General features: G+C 50.2%; 13 protein-coding genes across 13 annotated transcripts; 6 read left to right on the top strand and 7 right to left on the bottom strand.

The window, feature by feature from the left end:
• Nucleotides 1-90: 90 nt before the first annotated feature.
• Nucleotides 91-1744, top strand: SNOG_05991 (hypothetical protein; the record flags this gene model as incomplete). Its single annotated transcript, XM_001796327.1, has 3 exons — nt 91-202; nt 368-1010; nt 1069-1744. The coding sequence occupies 3 exons, from the start codon at nt 91-93 to the stop codon at nt 1742-1744; spliced, it is 1431 nt and encodes a 476-aa protein (XP_001796379.1).
• A 260-nt stretch (nt 1745-2004) lies between these two features.
• SNOG_05990 (hypothetical protein) lies at nt 2005-2271 on the bottom strand (the record flags this gene model as incomplete). Its single annotated transcript, XM_001796326.1, has 2 exons — nt 2005-2124; nt 2173-2271. 2 exons carry the CDS (start codon nt 2269-2271, stop codon nt 2005-2007), a joined length of 219 nt encoding a protein of 72 aa, XP_001796378.1.
• Nucleotides 2272-2760: 489 nt separating this feature from the next.
• Nucleotides 2761-2945, bottom strand: SNOG_05989 (hypothetical protein; the record flags this gene model as incomplete). Its single annotated transcript, XM_001796325.1, has 2 exons — nt 2761-2817; nt 2853-2945. The coding sequence occupies 2 exons, from the start codon at nt 2943-2945 to the stop codon at nt 2761-2763; spliced, it is 150 nt and encodes a 49-aa protein (XP_001796377.1).
• Nucleotides 2946-2981: 36 nt separating this feature from the next.
• SNOG_05988 (hypothetical protein) lies at nt 2982-3118 on the top strand (the record flags this gene model as incomplete). The annotated part of the gene is made up of 2 exons (XM_001796324.1): nt 2982-3043; nt 3082-3118. 2 exons carry the CDS (start codon nt 2982-2984, stop codon nt 3116-3118), a joined length of 99 nt encoding a protein of 32 aa, XP_001796376.1.
• Nucleotides 3119-4430: 1312 nt separating this feature from the next.
• SNOG_05987 (hypothetical protein) lies at nt 4431-4885 on the bottom strand (the record flags this gene model as incomplete). The annotated part of the gene is made up of 2 exons (XM_001796323.1): nt 4431-4470; nt 4605-4885. 2 exons carry the CDS (start codon nt 4883-4885, stop codon nt 4431-4433), a joined length of 321 nt encoding a protein of 106 aa, XP_001796375.1.
• Nucleotides 4886-5489: 604 nt separating this feature from the next.
• Nucleotides 5490-6389, bottom strand: SNOG_05986 (hypothetical protein; the record flags this gene model as incomplete). The annotated part of the gene is made up of 2 exons (XM_001796322.1): nt 5490-6160; nt 6212-6389. 2 exons carry the CDS (start codon nt 6387-6389, stop codon nt 5490-5492), a joined length of 849 nt encoding a protein of 282 aa, XP_001796374.1.
• Nucleotides 6390-6548: 159 nt separating this feature from the next.
• Nucleotides 6549-9370, top strand: SNOG_05985 (hypothetical protein; the record flags this gene model as incomplete). Its single annotated transcript, XM_001796321.1, has 4 exons — nt 6549-6687; nt 6729-7996; nt 8321-8429; nt 8499-9370. The coding sequence occupies 4 exons, from the start codon at nt 6549-6551 to the stop codon at nt 9368-9370; spliced, it is 2388 nt and encodes a 795-aa protein (XP_001796373.1).
• Nucleotides 9371-9710: 340 nt separating this feature from the next.
• Nucleotides 9711-13030, top strand: SNOG_05984 (hypothetical protein; the record flags this gene model as incomplete). The annotated part of the gene is made up of 3 exons (XM_001796320.1): nt 9711-11990; nt 12203-12747; nt 12979-13030. The coding sequence occupies 3 exons, from the start codon at nt 9711-9713 to the stop codon at nt 13028-13030; spliced, it is 2877 nt and encodes a 958-aa protein (XP_001796372.1).
• Nucleotides 13031-13785: 755 nt separating this feature from the next.
• SNOG_05983 (hypothetical protein) lies at nt 13786-14845 on the top strand (the record flags this gene model as incomplete). Its single annotated transcript, XM_001796319.1, has 1 exon — nt 13786-14845. The coding sequence occupies one exon, from the start codon at nt 13786-13788 to the stop codon at nt 14758-14760; it is 975 nt and encodes a 324-aa protein (XP_001796371.1). The 3' UTR covers nt 14761-14845.
• A 164-nt stretch (nt 14846-15009) lies between these two features.
• SNOG_05982 (hypothetical protein) lies at nt 15010-15798 on the bottom strand (the record flags this gene model as incomplete). Its single annotated transcript, XM_001796318.1, has 3 exons — nt 15010-15054; nt 15553-15693; nt 15748-15798. 3 exons carry the CDS (start codon nt 15796-15798, stop codon nt 15010-15012), a joined length of 237 nt encoding a protein of 78 aa, XP_001796370.1.
• Nucleotides 15799-17597: 1799 nt separating this feature from the next.
• Nucleotides 17598-19349, top strand: SNOG_05981 (hypothetical protein; the record flags this gene model as incomplete). Its single annotated transcript, XM_001796317.1, has 1 exon — nt 17598-19349. The coding sequence occupies one exon, from the start codon at nt 17598-17600 to the stop codon at nt 19347-19349; it is 1752 nt and encodes a 583-aa protein (XP_001796369.1).
• Nucleotides 19350-20173: 824 nt separating this feature from the next.
• SNOG_05980 (hypothetical protein) lies at nt 20174-20560 on the bottom strand (the record flags this gene model as incomplete). The annotated part of the gene is made up of 1 exon (XM_001796316.1): nt 20174-20560. One exon carries the CDS (start codon nt 20558-20560, stop codon nt 20174-20176), a length of 387 nt encoding a protein of 128 aa, XP_001796368.1.
• A 2750-nt stretch (nt 20561-23310) lies between these two features.
• SNOG_05979 (hypothetical protein) lies at nt 23311-23832 on the bottom strand (the record flags this gene model as incomplete). Its single annotated transcript, XM_001796315.1, has 3 exons — nt 23311-23372; nt 23416-23469; nt 23538-23832. The coding sequence occupies 3 exons, from the start codon at nt 23830-23832 to the stop codon at nt 23311-23313; spliced, it is 411 nt and encodes a 136-aa protein (XP_001796367.1).
• Between the last annotated feature and the right edge of the window lie 1213 nt (nt 23833-25045).

Below are 25045 nucleotides of genomic sequence, written 5' to 3'. Positions count from 1 at the left end.
GGCGTTTGAGTCATTCATCAATTGGGAGTATATGAAGAGGGTTCTAGCATCTGCTGTATTTCAATTCTTGTTATAGACAATTTTCCAATCATGACATCGATTTCTGCTCTGGACGTCCGAACGAAGGATGGAGTCAAGTTTGGAAAGGAGTTGAGGGAGAAGGAATTCTTGTTCCAGAAGGGTTATCTGAACTTGAATCATGGTAAGCCGGCCTCCTTTCCTTTATTTTCATAAAGCCATTGGTCAGGACTCTCCACCCTTTGCAATTATACACTGCGGTGTTCAGCCGTCCAAGCTTCAAGGAAGTCGGGCTCTTCACCGAAATTCACCATCTCTTAACATCAGAAACACACCTCTAACATCCCAGGTTCCTTCGGCACTTACCCCAAAGCCGTTCGCGATCAACTCCGTCATTTCCAAGATGAAGTCGAAGCGCGCCCCGACTCCTTCATCCGCTACGAATACCCCAAACTTATCAATGAGTCTCGCGAAGCAGTGACTAAAGTGCGAACCCTCGTTCTAAATCTACTTGCACCAACACTCATCATACTCCAGGTCCTCAACGCCCCTTCAGACACCGTGGTCTTCGTACCCAATGCCACAACTGGTATCAATACGGTCTTGCGCAACTTAGACTTCCAGCCCGGTGACCACATCCTCTACTTCGCAACCATATATGGCGCATGCGAGAAGACGGTGGCGTATATCACCGAAACCACGCCAGCCAAGTCTGTCAAGATAACCTACGCGTACCCCGTGGAAGATGACTGGCTCGTTGCAGAGTTCAGATCGAAAGTTGCTGACGTCGAGAAAACCGGCGGGAAAGTGAAAATCGCAATCTTCGACACGATCGTCAGCATGCCCGGTGTCAGGGTGCCATTTGAGCGGCTGACAGCCGCGTGTAAAGAGTTGGGTGTATTGAGCTGCATCGATGGCGCGCATGGGGTCGGACACATCAAGCTAGATCTGGAGAAGCTGGACCCAGACTTCTTCGTTAGTAATTGCCACAAGTAGGTATTACTCACTTTTTCCCTATCTCTGATTAAGTGCTGATCAGAGGTGGTTCAGATGGCTCCACGTCCCCCGCGGCAACGCCATCTTCTACGTGCCTGTGCGCAATCAGCACCTCATACGCAGCACACTGCCCACGTCTCACGGTTTCGCGCCACGAAACTCGACCATCGGTTCGCCGTTTCCAAAATCGGGTTTCCCAAATACTTCGCAGAATGCACATGTTGCAAACTTCGAGTTCGTCGGCACGATTGACAACGCGCCATATCTCTGCGTCCCTGCGGCACTCGCGTGGCGCGAAAAGCTGGGTGGCGAGGACGTGATTATGAAGTACTGCCAGACGCTGGCGCGAGAGGGAGCTAAGCTTGTCGCGAAAGAATTGGGCACGGAAGTTATGGAAAACAAGACAGGGACGCTGGGAGCAGATTGCTGTCTCGCAAACATTCGCTTGCCGATTGCTGTGGCAAAAGCGAAAGAATATGCGGCAGCAGCAGGTATCGAGGAAGCTGATGTCGGCGGCGAAGTCAGGGATTGGATGCACAAGACTTCCCTCGATGACCATGGGACATTTCTCCAGACCATGTTCCATGGAGGCGCTTGGTGGGCCCGACTGAGCGGCCAAGTGTACCTCGAGATGGCGGATATGGCATGGGCCGCTGAGACGCTGAAGAAGATAATTGTCAGGGTAGAAGCTGGTGAGTGGGCTGGCGTGGATAAGGCAAGTAATTTGTAAGACGGAGAGTCAAGATTCATTATCCATTCGTAGTATGACCATCCAGCCTTCCAGAATTATCTCGAATATTCCCGGTATCTCTCCGAAGGTCTCTCGAGATGCTTCAGCATTAAGTGTGAGCTAATGTGTGAATCGCGCCTTTACTGTCAACGAGACCTCGAGGACTGGCCCTAGGGCGCACAGTCATGATTTCCGCAGCCCTTGTGGTAACACGAGTTGTCAGGACATTTTCCGAGCTCGTCACCGCATCTACGGCACTGTCACATATCAGCTCTAGGAGACCATATGCGGGATACATATCCACTCACCTCGGGGTTCTGGAAGCAGACATGCTCGGCACAGATCTGGGCCTCCTTGTCGATACCAGGAACCACTCCATTCTGTCGTATCGTTAGCAAATATGAAGTGTTTGTTGTATTTGCACTTACGTCAAGGCAGTACTGGTAGTGGTTCTTGCACAGGTCGCAGCTGATGTCCGCAGCGGCGAGGGCGGTGAGAGCCAGAAGAGTAGCAATGATGAGCTTCATGTTGTTGTCTTGCCGTGTGGGTAGCGATTTGTGAGGGTAATCAACAGTAGTTATGACAAGTGGAAGTCGGAGGGTGATAGTTGTAAATGGAGAGTCGCTGTATACCAGAAAGTAAGTGTATGTCAAGCGGGGTGGCGGCAGTGCGCAGTCGTCAAAGTTGTCTTTGAGGCTAGCGCGCAAACGGGAATCGGTTGTCGGGGTCCAAGTGAAGTGGAAGCTCGTGACCTGGGAAATTTGTAGTTCGCGCGCGTACGACGACACTGGCGATTGAACACTCGACAAGTCCAAGCATGCGCCAGTATCACCCCCTACATTCAAGGGCTTCCAACGTCAACTAGCGTTTGCGCCTCTGGCATGATTGGATTGGCCTGGAAAAGCATGATCAAATATGCTGGTGCTAATTTAATTGAACGACTGATTGGAGCAGTTGGTTGTACGAGAGCAGATTGAAAGAGTTGGACCTGTTACGCTAGCGCTCGTGTGACGTTCTCAGTGCTCAGCTTCCATTGGCTCTTCATCCTCTTCAAACACTTCGAAGCAGGGAAACTAAAGGCATTGAGTATACTCTTTTTGGAAGCTACGAGGAGTCCCAGGAAGCGCTCGGATTTTCGGTATTCGCTCTCTTTGACGTAGGCGATTATCGGGTCAAATATTTCGAGTGGTAGCATCTCCATAGTGATTAGAGTGACGTAGGTGTGTTATGAGAGACCATGTCTACATATTCAATTCAATTCATACCCGAGAAGCCCTCTCACTTCATAGTCAACTCGATGTGCGTGATTGTCACTCATCAGACTTCAACATAAACAGGGTGCTGAATATTCCCACGCCGAATCGGGGACCGTAAACAACGAACCTGAAGCTGCAACCAGGAGGTACACATGACATCTTGGAGTGTGTCTGATGCGTAGATAGTACCCTGTAGTACCTCACAACGCCTCAATCATACGCAGTAGATGCCTCCATACATTTGCGCTGGTCTCCGGGATAATATTTCGCTCAGTCCAATGCTGTTGCGCACGGTTATATTTGAGTCTAGCATGCGTCATATGGTAACGTGTGTGACAATATGTGAATACTGTCCCTTCATCAGCAGACTTGACACATACATTCACATGCCCCCACCACCACAAACGCAGTCACACAATAGGACATATACCACGCGTTGAAGTCTTTTACCTGCCTATACTCGTAAGAATCCGCGCCCACACTATCCCTGGTACTGAATATGGAGTCCAAGAATTTCTCGATTGAGTCTTCATAAATCTCGTTGAACAGGACTTTCCCGATACCGCACGATTTGCGATCCTGAATGCGAGTACGCGTCAAGCTATCCTGAACTTCCGCCTCGTACAGCGCCGTTAGAATGGTTCTGCCAGGCTCAAACAGCGCTTTATGTGGGCTCTGGAAGAGACCCCGTTTGTCTGGCATAACCACCGCATTCCCAAGCTGGAAGCCATTGGTCAAACGAAATGGGGTAACAGAATGCAAGCCTTATCACTTTACGGCATGGAATTGGGACTAGTACCACTGGGCACCAGTGCAAGATGCGGAGCTGACCGAGACGAAATGGACAAGGAAACTTCCTTTGTGCGCTACCTCACACACCTGCTGCGAGGTGTCAGCTGGGTAGAGAGGATTATATACTAGCCTATTTCACCCAAGTTCCTGGATGGAACGTGGCCCAATTGGACAGTATCTTCCTTGGACGATCGCCTTGAAAGTGGTGGATATCCTCTTCAAAAAGGCGAGCATTCTTGGTTAGGTGTACGGGAGGAGAACGACTGAATCTTCCCTCGTATTTTCGAAGCGATAGAGGAAGCGCATCTGTGGCTGAAAAGCTTTGAGATGCCATTGTTCGGCAATCGTGCGCCTTACTGTGCGGTGGATACTACGCTGCGCCCATTCTTTGGCTTCAAACTTCTCACACGCGTATCGCTGTCAATCACAAAGCTAGGTAGAGGATGGTTGCATGTGCCCTGGCTCGCGTGCTCGGAAAGCTTGGAATATCTGGATGTATCACTCTCGTTCTGCCCTGAGATGCTGTTCGATCCCGACTTCGAAGATGGCTTCATACCGCCATCACGCCATTACGATCTCATATATAGGTGTGATGCTACGCGGAATTATCATCTGCGTCTTCTCAAGATAAATATACATCATACAAGAATAGTTTCCGCCTTGCCGTCGCTGCCATATCTACAACCGTCAGCACGCCGAATCTCACCCCCATCCCTCCAATCTCACATACCTAACTCGACATCCAAGCACTAACAAATGGAATAACCGCCGCCGCCCCAAAATGCGGCAACGCTGCCCCAACACCCGCATACTTGAACGTCACCAACCCATCCACCACACCATCAAGCGCCAGCATACTCGCCATTGTCGCGACAGCCCTCAGATCTCGGCGCTGCAAGAAAATCCCCGCAATGATTCCAAACGTCAGATTGCGCCCGCCCATGCACTGCACGAAGCCCGCTGCGAATGTATCGTCTTCGACGGGCATGCCGAAGAGTGCGGCCATGGTGGTGGGACTTAGAAGCATGAGGAGGCCGGTGCTGAGAAGGAATGCGGTTACGCCGTAATTGGCGAGGATTTTGAGGGATGACATTTCGGGGGTGATGGGTGGTTAATCGTTATGAGGACAAGATTAGAATATGCGGAGGAAGTGTTGTCAGATGTAGTTGTGGTGGTAGTTCATTTGTACTTACGTCATTGATCCTATGGTACCACCCGCGCGGTTCGGCAACAATTCGTACATCCTTGCGGTTCTTTTTTTTTGCTCGCTGGGGGTTTCATTCGGGTTCTTTCACATGATACTTTTCACCCAGGTCTTTTTCACCTAGCTTTTGCAGAACCCGACCTTTTGCGAAGAATTGAGTAGTTGAGAATTGTCTGTCGTAATGCCAATCATCTGAGAGATCATCGATGATAATGTGCAGGTGTCTGAAACTGAAATTGAGAAGTAGATGAACCATGCTGTACGCATCACCGTCAAAGATTCCCACAGACCCACAAACGCGGATATCCCTAACACTTTCGATGAAAAGACCCTTAGGATTAAGGTAAGGTAGATGAATGTGCAGCGTAGAGAAGCGGAGCAATATGCCGAGTCCGAAGAATTTGAGACGTGATGCTGGAAGGAGTTGTATAGCTATGACTATTCGGGGTATCTTAAGAATGAACGCCTAGGTGAAAGTGATACTCGATCCTCCTCATCGCTTCCGTGTGCGCTTGGGTGGCTGTTTCGGCGCCCGGCTGCGATTTGTTCGTCTTGTCGTTGGCGCACTATCCTCTTCTGACTCCGCATTTGATTCCTCCTCCTCTTCCTCTTCCTCCTCGTCTTCGGCAGACTCAGACACTGTCGATTGAGCCTTGCTATTCCTCGTAGCACTAGTACCCGATTTAGTACCCTTTGCACTCTTCACGGTTGCCCTGCTCGCTCGTGTCGTCTTCGCATTCTTCGGTGTAGGTGTCGCCTCTGCAGGTGTCTCGGCCTTCTGAGAGCGTGCGCTGCCTGGCCGGTCTTTCAGCAGACCGACGCCGGGATGGTACATTGTCTTGTCATCCTCGATGGACGTAACGGCAGGTGAGGAGGCTGCAGCAGAATCTTCGCGATGGAAGCGCTTCTGCCACATGAGTTCGCCAAACTCGTCTTCTGGGAGCTCGAAGTCGGGTATGTTAACCGCCTCGTCGGGGTCGTCGGGGTCTGGGTCCTCTGAAAAAGCATACTGGTTCTCACGCTCGTCGAGGGCATCCAGCTCGTACAATTGGTTCAACTTCTTCCAGATGCCGGGTATGCGCGTGTGTGGCGCGTCCTCCGTCACGAAGCCATGTGAACGCATGTCATTGTGTATGCTAATCATGCGAAAGTGCTTGTGGAGACCTAAAATCAGTCAGTTGAGGTTCATTTCAATGCGCGGATGCGGGATTATACCTGTTGGTTTCCACTTCATCATGCTCTTGAAGAGCTGTGTTTCCTGCTCGTCGGCCCATGGTTCGTTCAACAGCTCATCTTGCGACTGTGTTGGCCCCGAAGCTTGTGGCGTTTGTGGCTGAGTGTCTCCAAGTGGCGTGGAAGCTGCGCTAGCTTTCGCTTTCTTTCGCGGAGGCATTATGGATGGCAAATGATGTGAATTGGCGGAGTGAAGAGTGATACGAGCAAGGCTCGAACGCGCTGCAGGAAGTCGCGACGGCGCGCCAGGGTCCGCGTAGGGCTGAGCCGAAAGTTTGGCGTCATACCCCACCACGACTCCCCACCCCACGCCTCCACGATGATGGATGGTGAAGCATTCGTAGATGATGTCTTCTCTAGTGACCAGCTGTGGAAGCAGTCTACACTATTTGCTGACTCAGCTCTACATGAGTCGGCACTATTCGCGCCACTACAGCTAGACAGTGAGTTCGTCGCGTGTATGCATCTTCAACGCGTCACCACCACTGACCATAAACAGTCGCTTCAATCAAATTTGACCACCCGTACGCGCCCAAGCATGAACTGGATCGCGAATTGCGACTGCCCGATCTCGACACGTTCGAATTTGGCCCTCTTCCGGAGCTCGATAACCTCGATGCATCCTCTATATCGTTAGAATCGCCATGCATAGAACCAGAGGAGGACATATGGCAGGTCGCACTTGAACTAGGGCCTGCGAACAAGGATGTTTTATTCCATACATGGGAAGGATTTCAAAACTCCCAGCATGTCGAGAGGCGCACAGCGTACATCACAGAATCTGGCCCAGAGGTCTTCGATGCCGCGCTGCAGGCAGATGATACCAAACTTAGCGCAGGACGAGTCCTCAAAGGTCATGTGTTCTTGCAATCACTGTGGAATTTGGGCCTTGGGCGTTCCTCTATCTTGTTCGATTTCAACACCAAGCTCAAATCCTTCGAGCCAACCGTGCCTCAAGGGAGGACATCTGGTCTTAGCCCTGTTGCCGCGCAGAGCTTGGTAACTCGATTCATACACACTGGCAACACATTCCTGTACCTACGGTCTTTTGCTGCCAAAACTTTTGCGTCCGCAACGTCTATCCCAGCAAGGGTTGCACTGGCTACCACAGTCTCGAGCGTTCTTTACACTTTAGAGGAGCAATTGGGCAAATATTCCAGCAAGATTAGGTCTCTCATTCAGCTGCAACATCAGTTCTCAAAGCCTCGCGAGGTTCTGTTACATGTCGCACGCATGGTAGATGCAACCCAGCACGCAAAGACCAACGAGCAATTAGCATCCATCTTACACCACCGTTTACTGGAGCTCGAAGACGGTGATACAGACATTCGACAGCTGTCCAGTCGCATAATGTGTGAAGTGGCTAAGCCCAGCCTTGAGCTCTTGGCCGAATGGATTGGCACGATGAAAGAGCAGGAGACGATACCCGTTACATCCAGAGATAGTTTTGTTACCCTTGAGCCCAACCCGCTGAACGAGGACCAGCCTGAGTACGTATACCGGTCAGAGATGATGCCCAGGTTCATCTTGCCGGAGGATGGCAACATGGCCTTCGAAACAGGACAAAGTCTTCGCTTTCTCAAGACACAACATCCCGGACATCCATTGGTCAGGCTACACGATGCTGAAATCTCACCTCCGAAGTTCCAGTGGGCGTTTGGCTGGCAGGACATTGAAGCGATCTCAAACAAAGCAAAGCAGTATGAGCATCGACTTCGAACGTCTTTGTTGGCGTACAGCAGTGGTTCGGCAGTCAACAACCTGCCAGTGCGTAGTCGCAAAGAGGATCAAGCGCTGACTGAAGAACGACAAACCGGTGATCTGGAAACGTACTTCGAGCAATCTATCCGAGAACTAGATGCACCACCACAACATCTTACAAGTTCATTGCCGGACGAAGTACAGCTTGTGATGGAAGATCTACTCAATGGAGGGGAGCCTCGATCATATGGCGGATTCTCCCCTCCATTATCCTTAACATCTTCGCTTTCATTCCGGCCGTTGATTGTTGCGCAAGCAAAACTTGTCAATGCGGCAACACTTCGATTATTCTTCCGGTCGCATCAGTTACGCCATCACCTCACACTACAGCGCCAGTATCACCTGATCGGTGACGGTGTGTTTTCGTCACTGCTTGCCACAGCACTGTTTGACCCCGAGCGAGAAAGTGCAGAACGTCACAAGGGTCAAATGCGTAGTGGTGTGCATATGGGCTTACAACTGGGTTCACGCACGTCATGGCCACCTGCAAGCTCAGAACTTCGCCTAGCTCTTCGTGGTGTCTTGAGCGAAAGCTACTACTCTTCTTCGCTGTATCAGTCTCTGCTGAAGACTGGCGAGGTAGCCCAGGCCAACACAACCATAAGCGGCAGGGATAATGACGAGCTCCCAGGTCAGCTCAATTTCGCCATCCGAAATCTTACCGAAGCAGAGCAGGAAAAGGTCATGGATCCTGACGCACTATCCGCACTTGACTTCCTCCGCCTCCAATACGTTCCACCCACACCACTCAACCTCATCATTACCACCGAAGCTCTGGACAAGTACGATCTCGTGTTCAAGTTCTTACTGCGACTATTGCGCATGCTTTTCGTAATCTCACATCTCCCACATCGCTTCAACGACCTCGAATCGCGCCAGTTGAAACTGGAAGCGCATCACTTTGTCACCATGTTCGCCGGCTATGTGTTCCAGAGCGGCATCGCCGGTCACTGGCAAGAGTTCGATAGCTTCGTCTCCACCCTCGAAACACGCATCAACGAAGAGGACGCAGCCGGCGAATACGGCACACGCGTGACAGAAGGCATCGCATCCCTACGAGACGCGCACGACAAATGCCTTGACACAATCATGTTCTCGCTCTTTCTGCGCAGACGCCAGCGCAAAATTTTAGCGCTCGTCGATGAAATATTCGACCACATCTTGCTATTTGCGAAGATGCAGCAGCCAGGTGCGAAAGTCGATGAGACTGTCAAAGAAGTGTACGACAAGCTGAGAGGGAAGATTCGGGTGTTTTTAAGTGTGTGTAGAAGTTTGACGGGGAAGAAAGGATATGGAAGTGGGAACGGAACGGCGGAAGAGAATTTGATGGAGAGATTGGTGCTCGGTATGGAAATGAATGCGTATTTTGCGGGGGCTTGAAGGAGGTCATCGTCTGCAGATATGCAGGCTGTACTAGCGCTTGCATGTACGCGCAGGACCCGCGAGGAAGCGTAACCGAAATAATAACCAGCTTGATTGGTGATGCGTCAGCATCTTTTCAGTAGCCTTGTGCTGTGGCAATGCGCTCTTCAACATGTAAGTGGCTTCAGGCTCCTGCCACATGACTGAACTTTCTCTGCTACTTAGTGTGCACTTCTTTTCTTTCGTATCCGTCATTCTCTATACGCGCAAAGCGAGGCTTCTATACTCACTGTCTGGCCCGTCCCAACATTTGATATAGGCAGAAAGGGTATTCTCGGCAGCACTTTGGTAAGCTGTCATGTCGTTCGGTCGCCTCCAGGCTGCTCTCACGGCAGCCACCAGCGAAGTCACTTTGGCCGCGGCAAACATCAATTTCGATTTCACTCTCGTCAAAATCGAAGCTCCACAAGAGTACACGCAACTAGGATCTCTGCTCCCCACTGCGAAGAAATCAGAGGCAGAATCGGGATCCACTCATGTGACTGCTCGTCGACTCGGTACCTTATTTGATGGCGTCTGTCCGCATACACCGAATCTCATCAAGGCTTACGGCACTCGTGTCTCGGAGATATCTACGATCGCAAACGATCAAATTTCGTCACATTATAAGGATTCCATTTTCGGAGCACACTCAGGCGTTGATGGAACTACGATATGGGCAGCCGCCACGTCGTCAAATGCTTCCTTACATGTGCATCTTCTTGCGTGTATGCTCGCTCGAATATTCGAGGCTAGCGAAGCGGTATCAATCTGGGTCGAACTGGAGAAGGAACGGAGATTGGATATTGCGGGCAGGTTCGACCGTGGCGAGAATGTGCAATTTTCTCTCGCGTCAGCAGCCGCTCAAAACCCGATATCGAAGCAACAACTCGCCGACTGGGACTCCAGTGCTCGCGCTTGGCTACGTACTGCAGATGAAGTGAAACGGAATGAGTCTCGGCAGTTGCACACCTTGCTCAAAGATCTCAATCTCGCTGTCAACGAGCAGACTAAGGTATATCCGAGTGTGATCGAAGCCTGGAAGAATGCGCTCAACATGATGGAAGATCTTGTCTGCGGCAGACCTCAAGCGGTTCAGGATGGATCGGTCATTCTTGGCCTATCTGCGTGGCATCTCTATCCCCCTCTCGTAGTATTTGGCGGACAAAATTTTCGCGTCAATATGGACGACCGACTAGTAAAACCAGGCGGGGAGCTCAGTATCGGCCTTTCCTCTTCTATCAAAACAAAAGACACGTTGGTGTACTGGTGCCTGTCTCTAGCCCATTTACGTCACTACGGTAAGCCCGTCAGAACAGAAGGTAGGATACAGGAAGACCCTACAAGATGCTCATTTCAGGAGTTCATGTATGGGGTCATCGGCGCGATTACCAACAGATGGCAGATTCCTTCCCAGGATACGCTGTCCACTATGAAGTTCTTCGCCTTGGTTCACATGAGCTTCGATGAAGCAAATGCGGTTGCGGGCCGTTACGAATGGGTGGCTCTACTGGGAAGAACTGCAAAGGATTACCTAGGAGCAAGTGAAGTGGACGCAGCGGGAGCTGAGCGAATTTTCCAACTCGGAAGGCGTCGATCGGAATTATTCATCGGACCAATTCAATTCGAAGCAGGCCACAACCGAAAACAGGATGGCGGATACATCACCGGTGATCCTCGATATCTTGGGCTTCTTGATGCCAACGTCCTCACAGGTGTTACAGGCCTCGAGGTTGAGTCACTCATTGAGCTCTTACGTCACAAATTGCAAAGAGATCCTACGATACGGTGCGCAGATTACCTCATCCAATACAAATCAGGTGTGTCACGGAAGCGCAAGGCGAAGCATTCTGGTGGCCGACATTCAGACTCGGCGGATGCGGAGATGGAGGATGACGACGACTTGAGCAACCACAACCAATCCTGCTACGCCTACGCGACCGTGTCACCAACATGGGACCATAGGTTTCGTTTCATCACTAATGAAAATACTGGAGATACGGACGAGAAGCTGTCAAGAATGCAACATCGTTGGGTGAACGAGGGAAGTCATGCAATACCTCTCACGGAGCGCATTCACACTCTGAATGCAAACCACCTGCGCAGAAACGGATTTGATCTCATGTTAACAGACATGTCTAGCACTGCCCAATGCAAATATTCCTGGGTCTTCGGAGATATGGAGACAGCGGCCGTGTTCGTCAGAGAAGGCTCGAAACCAATCGTGCAGTCGAGTTTTCATGTCGACGACTTTGTACACTGCCACAAAAAAGGCTTGCTTTCACACACAAAGATCATGAGCCATGTCATGAAACACGGCTTTCCTAGTTCAGTGGCCAACATGCTCGGCGCATTGTCAACAGTCGACGGTATCTACGAGAAATTATCTGGGGCCACTGTCTCACTCAAATGTTTCGAAAAGCCGTTGTTGGAGTCGAAATGGTATAACTGGAGCTCATTGCATCGAGGAGCTACGCGGCGAAAGCTCGCTCTGGCAATCGTATCGTATTTTGACTCAGGCTCTTGCGATTTAGACCCGGAAGATCTGGATCAGGTTATCGCTGTGTCTACTGGTGATTCCATATATGTTCCAGCACAGGTGAGTCACTGGAATATTTCTTCGCTTTGCACCCCCCACCTAGTTTCAATCTCGTCCCGATTTGTGGGAGGCGTTCGAGCTCTTATCAGCTTATTTTACAGACAAGCTGCTACAGTGTTGGCCCCGCTCCCTTCTTACTTTCTTTCGTTCATTATCCGCATTATACGTATTGATTGGCGATACTAAAACTGCCCAATCTGACGCTGAAAAAGCTAGTCTGTGACCCTCTGAAGCGGCACCAGCCTCATGTCCTAAAACGGATCCTTGGAAACATTGGAAAGCCTGGGGTTGTCCTCCTGAACCCACCTCAAGGTCCAATGATGCGTGACCTAGAATTTACATCCGTGTCCATGCCCAAATTCGATGGAACCAAACAGGACTGCTTTGGCGCAACGTCCTTGCATTTATCCTTTACCGGGCTGCACATGCCCATGTACGACACGAACGTCAAGGTTGGAAGAGACTCGCAGGTCTCTATACTCGAATCGGTGATGTCTGTCCGTGACCGTGGGAATTGGGTCGCTGATATCAACATACTGGACGCGCTCAGCACCGACTTCGATTTCAAGCCAGTGCTTAACCGAACCTGTCGACACGAGCAAACACAAGCGTCTTTCGCGGGGGTGTACTCAATTGAATCATGGGATGATATATTGGATCATCCTGTGGACAAATTTGTGGTGCGGACTCATGGTAACTGGGCTGCTCGTCTTGCGGCGTATTCCGTGCTCGCGCAAGCGATGAAAGAGAAAGGAAGGTCTGGGAGGATAACGGTCTGCGAACCAGACACTTGTTGGCAGTGCTTATTCAGAGCGTCTTCACGGGGCGGGTACTTGTTACATGGTTTCATAGACTAGCCTCGGTATGTGTTGTCAATTATTACAGAAAGCGACCAGGATGCAGCATGTAGTAGCACATGCAATAGCTTCAGACTGTCGGCTGATCGGCAAGATCATGTATGCGTTCCTGCTTAGCTGATAAGCTGTAGTCTGTACGGCGAAACCAAGCGTCCGAGGTCTCCACAAACCATGCCTATCTAGGTAATTGCGCAAGGGATTGAATGACATCCTGTACAAGCGTGCTCTCTTGTATCGCGGTAAGTCGTACGTCTGTATGGTCTCTCAACTGAAAAGAACCTCCATCTCCCAGGGCATCCCTTCGCTCCTTCTGCATATGTACTACATAGCGCTTCTTTGCGAGTCATTCCAAGTTTTCACTTTTCTAGCTCGCAAATTTCGCCGCACCGAAATGTTGGTCTCCGATTTTATCCTCTCGTTTCGCTACATGTGACCAAATTATTGCCTCTCAATTTCTTCTTGCATATACAGCCTCGCTCCATCCTCAAGTAGAAGCCTCCAATGAGTTTTTGCGGCTAGCGATAGATTGAGCACGGAGTTCTCGGATGAGTGAAGTGGCGTTACAACGTGTAAACCTATTGGTGCATGATTCTCTTCACGCACTATGCATGTAGGACGAAATTTGATTGCCGGCGGCATTGCTGATTCAAGCGGGCGTGGTTGTAGGGGTGTTGATAGGTTCCCCGCATTTCGGAGAATTGAATGCCGTGCAACGGCCACGTGCAATAGCGACAAGATCGTCAATAGATTAAAGACACTAGATCTGCCAAGTTGACCAAGACGAAAACATTAGCCGAAACTTTCCCACGGCTGCTTGAGCATGCCTAGGTACGATCGTGAAACTTGTAGTATATAGGGACGATGAGACAGTTATTGGGGTCTGTGTGAAAGATTCATCAGGTCTGCGCAATAGTCCTTCGGTCTCAAATCTCACCACTATGCCATCGTTCAGCTCTCTCAAAGCTGCTACGCTTCTGCTAGCATGCTCATCTTTCGCTACAGCACAAACATGTGACCTCCCTTCATCTTACCGCTGGACATCGACCGGTGTGCTTGCGCAGCCCAAGTCGGGATGGGTCTCCCTGAAGGACTTCACCGTGGTTAACTACAACGGCAAGAAACTAGTGTATGCCACAAACCACGATACCGGCAGCAGCTGGGGCACCATGATGTTCAGTCCCTTTTCCAACTGGTCAGACATGGGCTCTGCAACTCAAATCAGCACCGCAGGCGCAGTCGCACCTACGCTTTTCTACTTTGCTCCCAAGCAAACCTGGATCCTCGCTCATCAATGGGGACCTACAGCGTTCTCATACAAGACATCCAAAGATCCATCGAACGGCAGTTCTTGGTCTTCCGCACAACCGCTCTTCACCGGAAGCATCCAGAACTCGGGCACCGGCCCAATCGATCAGACCCTGATCGCGGATGCTAACAACATGTACCTCTTCTTCTGCGGCGACAACGGCAAAATCTACAGGGCCAGCATGCCCATCGGAAACTTCCCCGGTAGCTTTGGCTCAAACTACGTCACCGTAATGAGCGATACCACCAACAACCTCTTCGAAGCCGTGCAAGTGTACACGCTCAAGGGCCAGCAGAAGTACCTCATGATCGTCGAGGCAATTGGCTCGCAAGGCCGATACTTCCGTTCGTTCACTGCAACGAGTCTTAGTGGCAGCTGGACGCCACAGGCAGCATCGGAGCAGAACCCATTCGCTGGCAAGGCGAACAGTGGTGCGACTTGGACGAACGATATTAGCCATGGTGACTTGTACCGTGAGAACCCGGATCAGACGTTCACTGTTGATCCGTGTAACCTGCAGCTACTTTACCAGGGACGGGCGCCGAGCTCGGGTGGAGATTATGGCAAGCTGCCGTACAGGCCTGGTGTGTTGACGCTGCAGCGATAGGTGCACGTTCAAAGATACTTCTTCGAAAGAGTTTGCCATTTTGTTCCTTGTAAATAGCTTCAACAATTCATGTGTTTATTCCATTCTTAGTCGCATGATTGACGTCAAATATAAGCATGGCCAAAGTGAGAACGAGGCCGCCAGTGTGCTCTGCTCCCTGACTTACCGCTCTTACCCAATGTTCATTTTGCACTTCTACAACACTGGTTCCTGATATCCCTGTATGCAGGCCTTCTAGTTACAGTAGCTCTAATTGCGGATGTTGACAAAACGCGGTGCTTTATCGGTCATCTTCTAGCTAAGGATACAGAATTGAGGTAGCAGTGAAGTGTGAACAAGGGGTCTGGGAAGATGCTAAAAGTGTTTCGATACGGTATTTCCAATGAGGTTATCAAGCTTGTGGAACACTATCTTGCATGATGATATCGCATATGTGGGTAAATCCCCATGCAGTGGGGCTTTGGTAGTGGTCATGATGACGGGGGTGAAGGGAGAGGGTTGAGAGCTTTTCAGTCTAGTCGGCGATGCAGCGACAGTGCGCTGTGGCAGCGGAGATTGATTGTTTTGTATAGTGAGCTTTAGTGGTCATGGAACAGTCATTTGACGATCAAGTGGTTCGATAGAAGATGGTAATTATGGGGAGGAACTAAATGCGCAACCTAGTCTATGTTTCTTGCTTCATGAGTCTAGCAAGAGGTCTTGCCACCAGTAACACTGCAAGCTGCACCACCAGCACATTTCTTCGAATCATCAGCGTACCACTCGCATATTCAAAAGAGAGGTAAAACTTACGTTCTTGCAGGCGTACCATGTCTTGCCATCCGCGCAACATCCGGTCTTGATTGGGCAGTATCCCCACTGGTTGTTGGGATCACTGCCTTCAGCCAGCTGGGCCTGGTTTGTGGTGAAATGTTCGTCGTGGTCGAAGCATTGCTGAGATTGCGAATGTCAGCCTCTGTAAACGCTCTTCGAGAGGATCTAACTTACCCAGGCGGAGACCGTAGCGGCAAAGAGGAGAACAATTGCTTGGATCTGCATGATGGTGTTGTTGGGGTGTCGGAGAGCACTTATTTGGCAAAGTTTCGAGCTGTGGAAGAAGATGATGATGGAGGAGATGTTCGTCGAGTGAAGCTCTTCTTAACAAGACTGGATGAGTTTATACTAACCACATCCATCTCCTGCTGGTAGATTTTAGCTCCAATATAAATGAAAAGATAAGTCACTTTAGATGTGCCCGGATCCCTCGCGGGTGTACTCATCCTAGCGTACGGCCGTACCCCAATCTTCGGGATCCTTAGTACAAGGCTGAAGCGCGTAGGCTTCCACGAGTTTCTACATACGGTACTGTCATGGTTTGAAAGAGAGGAAATACCTAATAAGCACATCGCTTCTCCTCACTTGGCAACACTGGGCAAAAGCTTTTCTCCATGTTTGAGCCTGGTGGTGGAGCTTTCGGGTATACGTCGCTAAGAATATTCCATGAACATTCAAATCCATTCACTAGGTATCCTGGCTCACCGCTGTTTCGACGATTTCGAACTTCGCTTCATCGCTCAAGTTCTGTCCTCTCAATATGGGACTTCGGAGCTTCACCCAATGGTTGTCCGACAACACCTTTAGAATCTTTTCGAAGCGAGACGGCATAGACCGTACTCTGTAGGCCACGGCGAAATGCGCGGTCCAGCTAAATGCGCGGTTCGACGTACGGTTCGTGGTGCGCGGTGCGGCGTAACTAATGCGCGGTGCGGCGTAACTAATGCGCGCTTCGGCGTAATGCACAGAGTATCAATTTTATCCTGTGCGTATTGCACGCCGTGAAACTCCACTAATAGGGATCGAGTTTCAAGCAGCAGATTGAGCATTTGTGTCCTTACCTCAATCATCAAAATAACCTCACATCTTACATAAGAGGATCTCGGGTACACGCGGTACTATATACTACTCTTCGCATGATACTACCCATGGGAAGAAAGCATCAGCGAAGGCAAGAACCGTGATATGCAGTGCAAACAAACAGCAGTATTTAGCATTGTCTTGTAGCGACTTGAAGCGCACCCTTTACGTTACAGAGATACCTACCTAGACAATGCAAAATCCACGGACGCAAGTTTGGTTGCATTGCTTCAAGAAAGTTTGTAATGGTGGTACATCTCGTTGTCGACTATGTCTGCAAACAGGTAGAAGCCACTTTAATAGCCTAAAGCTATACATAGCATATCACCGTTTTGGTCAAATCAATAGCACTTTGAAAACCTACAGACTATCACTTGGTTAGCAATACCTTGTCTACTTTCCCTGAGGATGTAAGCGGAGAATGCGGCTCTGGGCGGGGCGCCTACGGACTGCTGGTCGCTCGGTTTCTACCCACTTGGGCAGTGTTCAGCCGTTAACCACAAATAAATGCGATGTCAGCATCTGACACCTACTAAGCCTCCAGTGCAGCAAAGGTGGTGAAGGAAACGCGATGCGGGACGATCAGTAAGCGTACGTGCTGACCCAATCCGGCAAAGTCCCCGGCCCCGCCGTGGTTGCCGAAGTATTCAAGCCCGTGGACCCATCGCTCAGCTCTTAGGCCTGTTGGATCGCATTCAGTCGCTCATTTCTCCTTTTGGTCTATGTCATGGAACCTTAATTGTACGATGTAAATATCTTGCTTTTTTGGTCCTTCTTTGCGCCTGCGATCACGTTTGCAAAGGTTTGTTGTTATGCGGCTCATACGTGTCCCGAAACAAAAGCACGGCGAACTCTGTCTCGTCGAATACGCTGAAAAGGTTCCACCATATGCCATACTTTCGCATAGATGGGGAGCAGACGATGAGGAAGTAACGTTCGAAGACATGGTGGAGATGAGGGGAAGAACCAAAAAGGGCTATCGCAAGATTCGCGATTGTGCAGATCAAGCTAGGAAAGACGGTCTCGGATTCTTCTGGGTTGACACTTGTTGCATCGACAAGTCCAGCAGTGCAGAACTCTCAGAAGCTATCAACTCGATGTGGAGCTGGTATCGCAAAAGCGAGATATGTTACGCTTACCTGAATGATTGCCCAGCAAGATCTCAAGGCAAAGACAGGTGCCAAACGCTCGCCAGATCAAAGTGGTTTACCAGAGGTTGGACGCTTCAAGAATTGCTTGCACCTTCGAAGCTTGTGCTGTACAACGTCGCGTGGAAGGCTATCGGGACCAAAGACAAATTAGCGCAAGATATTAGTGAGATCACCGGAATCGACAAGTACTATCTTGGGACCGACACGTCATTACTGGAACGCGCAAGCGTAGCGGAGAGGATGTCATGGGCATCAGCTCGAGAAACCAAGAGGCCAGAGGATGGTGCATATAGTCTTCTTGGTATCTTCAATATCAACATGCCTTTACTCTACGGAGAAGGAACCAGGGCCTTCCAGAGATTACAAGAGGAGATCATGAAGCAGTCTGATGATCAATCAATATTCGCGTGGCGTGCTGGCCGATCACACAGTGGTGGAGGGCTTCTCGCACAGATGCCAGCCTCGTTTCGTGCAAGTGGGAATATTGTGCGGGCAATCAACTCGGACGCAACCAAGCCATATGCTATGACAAACAGAGGTCTTCAGATCGAGCTGCCGCTTCTGAAGCGCAAGGGCGAGATACTCGCGCGACTCAACTGTCGGATGGAGCATGACTTCTTTTCCGACTTGGCGATCCCGCTTCGTCGCGTAGGCTCCGGGAACCAGTATGAGAGAGCGAGTGGTGAAGTACAATCACTGCCGATCAATGAGTGGGTGAAAGCAAAAGAGCACTCGATCTATATCAAAACGACATCTACCGATGTTGCTGCAAGATCTGACCCAAAGGAAGGCTCCGTCATCATACGAGAACTTCCGTCTGGCTACACTATCTCGCAGGTATTTCCTGGACCTTCGTGGCCTCACGGATCTCGTATCGTCGGGCGTCTCTATACTCGAAGAGTAAAGGAATCGATCCTCGTCATGATAACGTCCGGAAAGTCCCATTGCGTGGGTGTCATGATATCAGGTCACAGGAATACAATCTTTCGCGATTGGACACCTGATGCTCGTATCATCCCTATGCCAACTAATCCAGCACTGGAAACATCCCATCTCCACTCTCATTGGACGACCAAGGACACTTTCACCTTACCTAAAGCTCAAAGAAACGCTTCTGATGTGTTGTATCTTCGGGTCGCGAATAAACTTGTTCGCGGCAAAAAGCTGGTCGTACTCGATGTCGTCGTTAGCGATGGCCGCTACTACATCTTTCAGGAGCTAGCTGAGAAAGTCATTGCTTTGCTTCGGGCCACAGCATATCGGCTCTCTCGAGTCCTATGGTGGCTGCTTGGTACAGATGACCACAGATCCAGAACGATCACGACTCTCTACTGTATCTTAGACATAGCCTGCTGGGGTCAATTGTATGCGGTTCTGTGGCTCACATGGGATCCTGAGCTTGCAGCGCCTGTACAGGGTGCCCTGGGGGCAGTCGCTATGCTGCTTTACGCCATGAGGAAGCAAATTCTCATCATGATGGGGTGCGCAACATCAGCTTCTTTTGCCAGACTGCCATCGTCTACACGGCGCATTACGAGAAGCTGATCTGCTTTACGCCTCAAAGAAATGCCAGGAAAGGTAGAAATACCGCAGCTACTTTGACCGATATACTCGCGCTATCCTGATGGCTACAACGTGTTGACCATCCGTATTTCATGCTAGACCACTGCTACATGGGCGCCCATCCAACCCTTTCGACTTTTGTGATGGACGATCAATTCGGTAGACTCAAGTGAGGCCTACGCACGATTGCTGTGTGCAAGGCCTAGAATAGAAACTCGCACTCCGAACCTTTGATTGCACGCTACCAGCGCTGGCAATGATTGAACGAACAGCCAACCTGGGTGTGATCCGCGGAACCTCGACTCTGGCAAGCTAAGCTGGTGGCGGGGGCATATTGAGAAAGAGGATTTGCATGATTGTTAACCACTTAGATTCTACTATATTCCCCAACGGCAAAATGATTCCGACCTCCAACAGTCGATGCGTCAATCGACGATAACAAACCCCAACACCGGCGCTATGCAACAAAAAAAAATAAGCTCTCTATACAAGTGCTGACCGAAAGGCCCGATACAGCAAGGCAGACCCGGAAGAAAGGGGACCCGCCAAAGTTCTTAAGGATATATACAAAAGAAAGTTTGTGTGAAGTATGCGACGTATTATGCGCTGCATGTGTTGTTTCCAAGACCGGGACGGTAGTGCCCGTCTGGATGCAGATGATCCGAGATGTCCACGTTTCGAGATGTGCCTGTAGCAGTAGGCCCGAGATGTCGAATGTTTCGAACCTTCGCGGAGATGGTTCCGAGATCACCATCTGTTGTCTGACGATCCAACGGCTTTCACCACCGAGCAATTACCGCGATGCCTTAGTATTCTGACCAATGACCCATCTCTCCGACCTTTTCGAACTCTGTCTCCCTTACTACGCGTCGTCGCGCGCGCTCTTCGCGGCCAAAGCAGCAGAACAAGCGTGCTAGACCATTGCGCTTTCGTGGGACCAGACCGTCGTATGGGTTCTCTTTGTGGGGAGAGCTAGACGTGGACGATGGGCTGAGAGGGATTGTAGCGTTGATGAAGATCAGTGAATCGCGGTTGCGGTACTGCTGGGTTTCCACGAGCGTGCGTGGTGATGAACCATCAGAGTATGGTGATGGTGTTGTGGAAGATGCGTTTGATGGAAAGGATGTGGTGATTGGGGAGAGCATGACGCGGTTTGCTCGTGGCGAAGTTGGGAGACCGTATGGTGTAGACATTGTTGTAGAATCACTGGATTGCGTGTAGGTGTCGAATGGTGGAGCGACGAATGGTGTTTATATCAGATGCAGAGTCGGTTTTATGCAGGGCAGTGTTTGTTTGTTCCACCAGTCGCACCAAATATATTGAAGAAGTACGCAATACCAGTGCATTTAAGAATAGGGTTATAGGCAAGGGACTTCGCTCCAGGCAAGGACAAGAAAGAGGCGTAGATGGGTTTAATGCAAATGCGCAGGCGTAAGGCGGCCGGACATTTATGAGGGTTGTCAGGGGTGCCGTCATCTCCCCACGCCGCACTGCAACAGTCTTATGATCCAGGGGCGCAGGGTTGTGTAAAGCCCACCAACACGTCCGTGCGGGGTTCGGGCACATCTTCAGTTAGCAGATGCTGTGTGACCTTCAGATCCATAGGTCAGAGTTTGAGCCGCTTCTTGTTGTTCTGCGTCTTATCCAACCACAAATCCTGCGACGTTACGAACGCAACATGTTTTGCCAAACATCTCGCAGGCTCAGCTTTGCATGAATTTCGCAACCGTGTCTGTCATGCGAAGAGGCAGATCTGGGTCCAAGCCAAAGCACAGTCAGCAGGGACGGTTCCCGAGAAACGAGGCAGCAAGGTCTCTCGTTGGGTCCGCGTGTTTAGTTTACCGTGCCGCACCCCCTTGAGACAACTGGGCTGTCGCACGTTCGTTCCAAACACTGCGGAATTCGGTCTTTCTCACGACTCTCGCGGTTTGCTGTTAATAGTTGGCCAGTTCGCATGTCCATGCGAGGAACAGGATTATCCGAACGCTTTCGCGTGCGTCGCAACAATTTCGCCGGCTGAGTTGCTCAAAGGACGCGTCCCACGAATCACGATTCGGACCTTCGCAAACCATGTTCAGGTGTTGACAAGGCTCAATCAAACCTACTTCGCCGCAATATAACCGCGCATCTGTCGATGGGAGCGTCACGTAGCGAGCCTGTCGCGGCGCAGTCACGCAAATGTGTTGTACAAGGCTGAACGAAGCTTTTTCGCTTACGCTTATTGGCGCATGGTGTATTTATGAGGATGTCTCTCTGCCCTTGCTCTTTCGCACTGTCAAGAAGAATACAACATCGCCAGAATGATGGTACAGCGACATCAAAAAGGCTGAGAGCAGCCTGAATACACCGTACTCACATGCGCGGGCTCATGCGATGCTGCAGATCTTGCTGCTTGTCAGCATATTACAACAACTATAGCGAGGCAGATGTGCTGCGCCATCGAGTTGCATTTATTATACAAGCGCTAAGCGGCGCAGCAGCACCGCTACAGGTATGACAGGTGTCGCTTCAAAAGTGCCGGAGACCATCTATACGACCTATGCGGAGCATGCAGCATGATTTGGAAGAAGATAAGAAGGCTGGTCACGAGAGATTTGGAGTGGTGTGAGAGTTGGCACTAGATGCTGCAATAAATCGTGCGCGCTGTGCCTCGCAATCCTGAGTGCTATCTATTTCAGCTAAGCCTTCTTACTTCAAGGTTGTCTGAGTTCTTCGCAGCGTGTTGATTGGCGGTCAATTTTATTCGGGCTTGTATATAACATGACAGTTGCTCTCTAATAGTACCAGTTAAGGTCATACAGAACGCGTACGAATTATCGCTGCACCTGGAGTTCGTGCGTCCTTCGCTGTGAATCGCTACACCTGCCAACCAGATCAAGCAAAGGCGAATGATCGCCCACAGGTCGTCCCATCCGTAGCTGCAGTAGTTCGAGTTTCGGATTATTGTCCACGTTACCTCGCGAAAACTTCATCAAAAACCAACCACTTGCAAGGCTTCGGGGCTATGATGAAAAACTGCTTTGAGAATTCGACATTCGGTGGCATTGATAACCCATAGATAATCGCTTCTCTTTCCCTTCTTCCCTTCTTGAAGACCAAAATGCCCATTTGTGATGAACTTGACTGTGGTCCTTAGAAGTGATCTGCCTATGGATAATATTATCAGGCCATTTTCTACAGAAGGCAGATTCGTCTCCAATTCGTGACGATCAAACGTGTTGTGTATAGTCCACCAGCTTCGGCGCTTCCTGAGGTAGTCTACCATAGTCCAGATAATCTAAGTTGCCAGAGAGAGCGAGTATTACGTCATGTCACAGAGAATGATCGAGTCGATGTATCTCAGATATGCAAGGGTGCTGACAGTGACAAGAATCACCAGATCAAGTGGAATTTAGGTAGCCAGGAGCTTCTAGAACCATGTTTGTGATGATTCGAATCGTGTGGCAATTTCAGTTTGTATTCTTAGGCTTGAATTGCCCAGCTAAGTCTTGTCATGTTGTCTTTCATTCAATTACTTAGCAAAGCCTGGTAGCACTACCCTAATAAGTTCTCATAGTGTTGATCTTTCAATCGTGTGTGAGCGTTCACTAGAGAAGTCTTTCTGGCACCTTGCCATTCGGCTTAAAATAGGCCCCTGATGAAACTCGATTTGGTCGTTGCGTGCCTGTCTCGAATGTCACAGCCCGAAAAATACCCTGGAGGAAAGCTCAAATGCTCGAAAGCACGATGTTATGCGTCAAGACGTCATTCCATGCATCTTCAAGTCCGTAATGGATGCTCGAGAATCGCGATTTCGGAGATATGTGATTGCGTGCTTGCATTGAGACATGCGAGCTTGGCGCCAATGACTTTGGACCTGGATCACGTGTACTTCTTATGCACTGTCCGTTTGACCATGTCTATTCTTGGATGTATCGCAAGATGAAATGGTCGCATCACCCCTTCAGTTCTCCTCCTGGAGGATCACCTTGACCTCAGATTTCGATCCTTGGTCATTGTGAGCAGCTGTAACAGGGACATTTTCAGCAAGGCTAGCACAATTACTTACTTGCCATTAAATCAGCCATGACCATCCCTTCATCAGTCACCATCAACGGCGCATCTGTAGCTTGTCTTAGCACATGCCGACATGTATACCTGTGATCTGGACGATCAAAGTCGTCAACATACTTGCGAATAGCAGCTGGTATGCGTCCCCCTCCTTCTTGGCGGTCACAGCCTGAACCCGCTTTTCATTCTCTGCGTTTGCTTTGTACCATGACACTGGCTTAGGTCCAAAGCTACGATTCTCTGCCAGATTACGGCCCATGATCCGGTCGCCACATTGAAGCCGACTGTCCTTGAGACTGAAGATTGCTGGCTCCTCTCCCAGCTTTGCTTCGGTGTGGTCTTCAGCGCCGCCATCGACTTTCGCGATTGGCTTGCCATCGATCTCAATTGTGAAATGGGAAGGGATGGAGTCCATGGTGCCCGTTTGGAAGAATCCTAGCAACCACAATGTGACGAGGCCCGACAAACACAAGAGAGCGATCCTGCCAGGAGTGACCGTCGCAGCTGGCATTCAGTACTTGTGGAATTGATTCAGACTGGTGGAACTCAGGAGAGCACGAAAGGTCCACGAGGTGGGCGCTTAGGGGTGCCGGTGTCGACTGTACCGAGGTTCGTTCCTCTGGTGTTGAGATGTCGGTCTTATTCGAAGATATCGGTGCAAAGTCACGATGCCAGTCCGTATTTACCTGCAGTATAGCCGGGCGGAACTTCGTTTTTGGTGCGAGAAGATATGGAGAGATACCGACTCTGGCAGCTGGTATCGCATGATTCAAGGCTATGCTCGAAACACTATAGCGCACCCCATAATAGATGACGCCAAGCTATACGCTCCGGACTTGGCTCTTGCCTCATTAGGGTCGCTAATCGATACCGCTGTATCACGTCAAAGGACATCTCCGATAGCCCTCGTTACAATGCTCCCATTGCCTTGCGCATTGCCTTGCCAAGATGATGAAATGACGTCTGTTCAGCTTGTACGAACGACGCCTACTTGATTTTGGAAGGTCAAGGCTAAAGGTGTAGGTATGCTCCATTTCTTCCATTACTCAGGACCGATGTGTCCGCGTTGTGCGCCACCTATTTTCGCCAGCGCATTAACTGGCCAAGGGCGAGTACCGCACACCTTTTTTAGGTACGCTGATCACTTCCCACATGAAGATGCGTTCGGAGACAAGCGACATAGGAGTTTACGTTGAGCTTCTACTGGCGAATTCTGCGTCCCAGATGGCCAGCGATCGTGCGCCTCCTACAAACGCAATGAACTTTCAACTGCCATATCGCTTGATCTTGTGGATCTATACTTGGGAGATCGGAGAGCCGTTTGCGTGTGTTTCCAGAAACATTACCTGTGTTGAGCTTCCTCTTCTGTCACTACGGCCGGCAGATCGGAGATTATGCCACCTATAGCAACCACCTGCACTGTACCTACAGCCGCATCGCACTCTGAGTGGTCCCGAAGTTACAAGCTCTGCCAAGATATGGTGTCGCACGTTCCCACGGCTTGTCGATGCTACATATGGAAGGAACTTAGTTAAACCCAGTAGGAAATGTCTTGGAGTATCGATTGGTACCTTGCAGTGCGGCCGATTGCGAAGATTGTGTACCTGCAGGTCAACAACAGAGTATAC

The sequence above is a fragment of the Parastagonospora nodorum genome (genome assembly GCF_000146915.1).
Source record: "Parastagonospora nodorum SN15 chromosome Unknown scaffold_8, whole genome shotgun sequence".
Classification (NCBI taxonomy): domain Eukaryota; kingdom Fungi; phylum Ascomycota; class Dothideomycetes; order Pleosporales; family Phaeosphaeriaceae; genus Parastagonospora; species Parastagonospora nodorum.
Note: the sequence above shows the minus strand (reverse complement) of the source record. Positions and strands in the feature narration are given on the sequence as shown.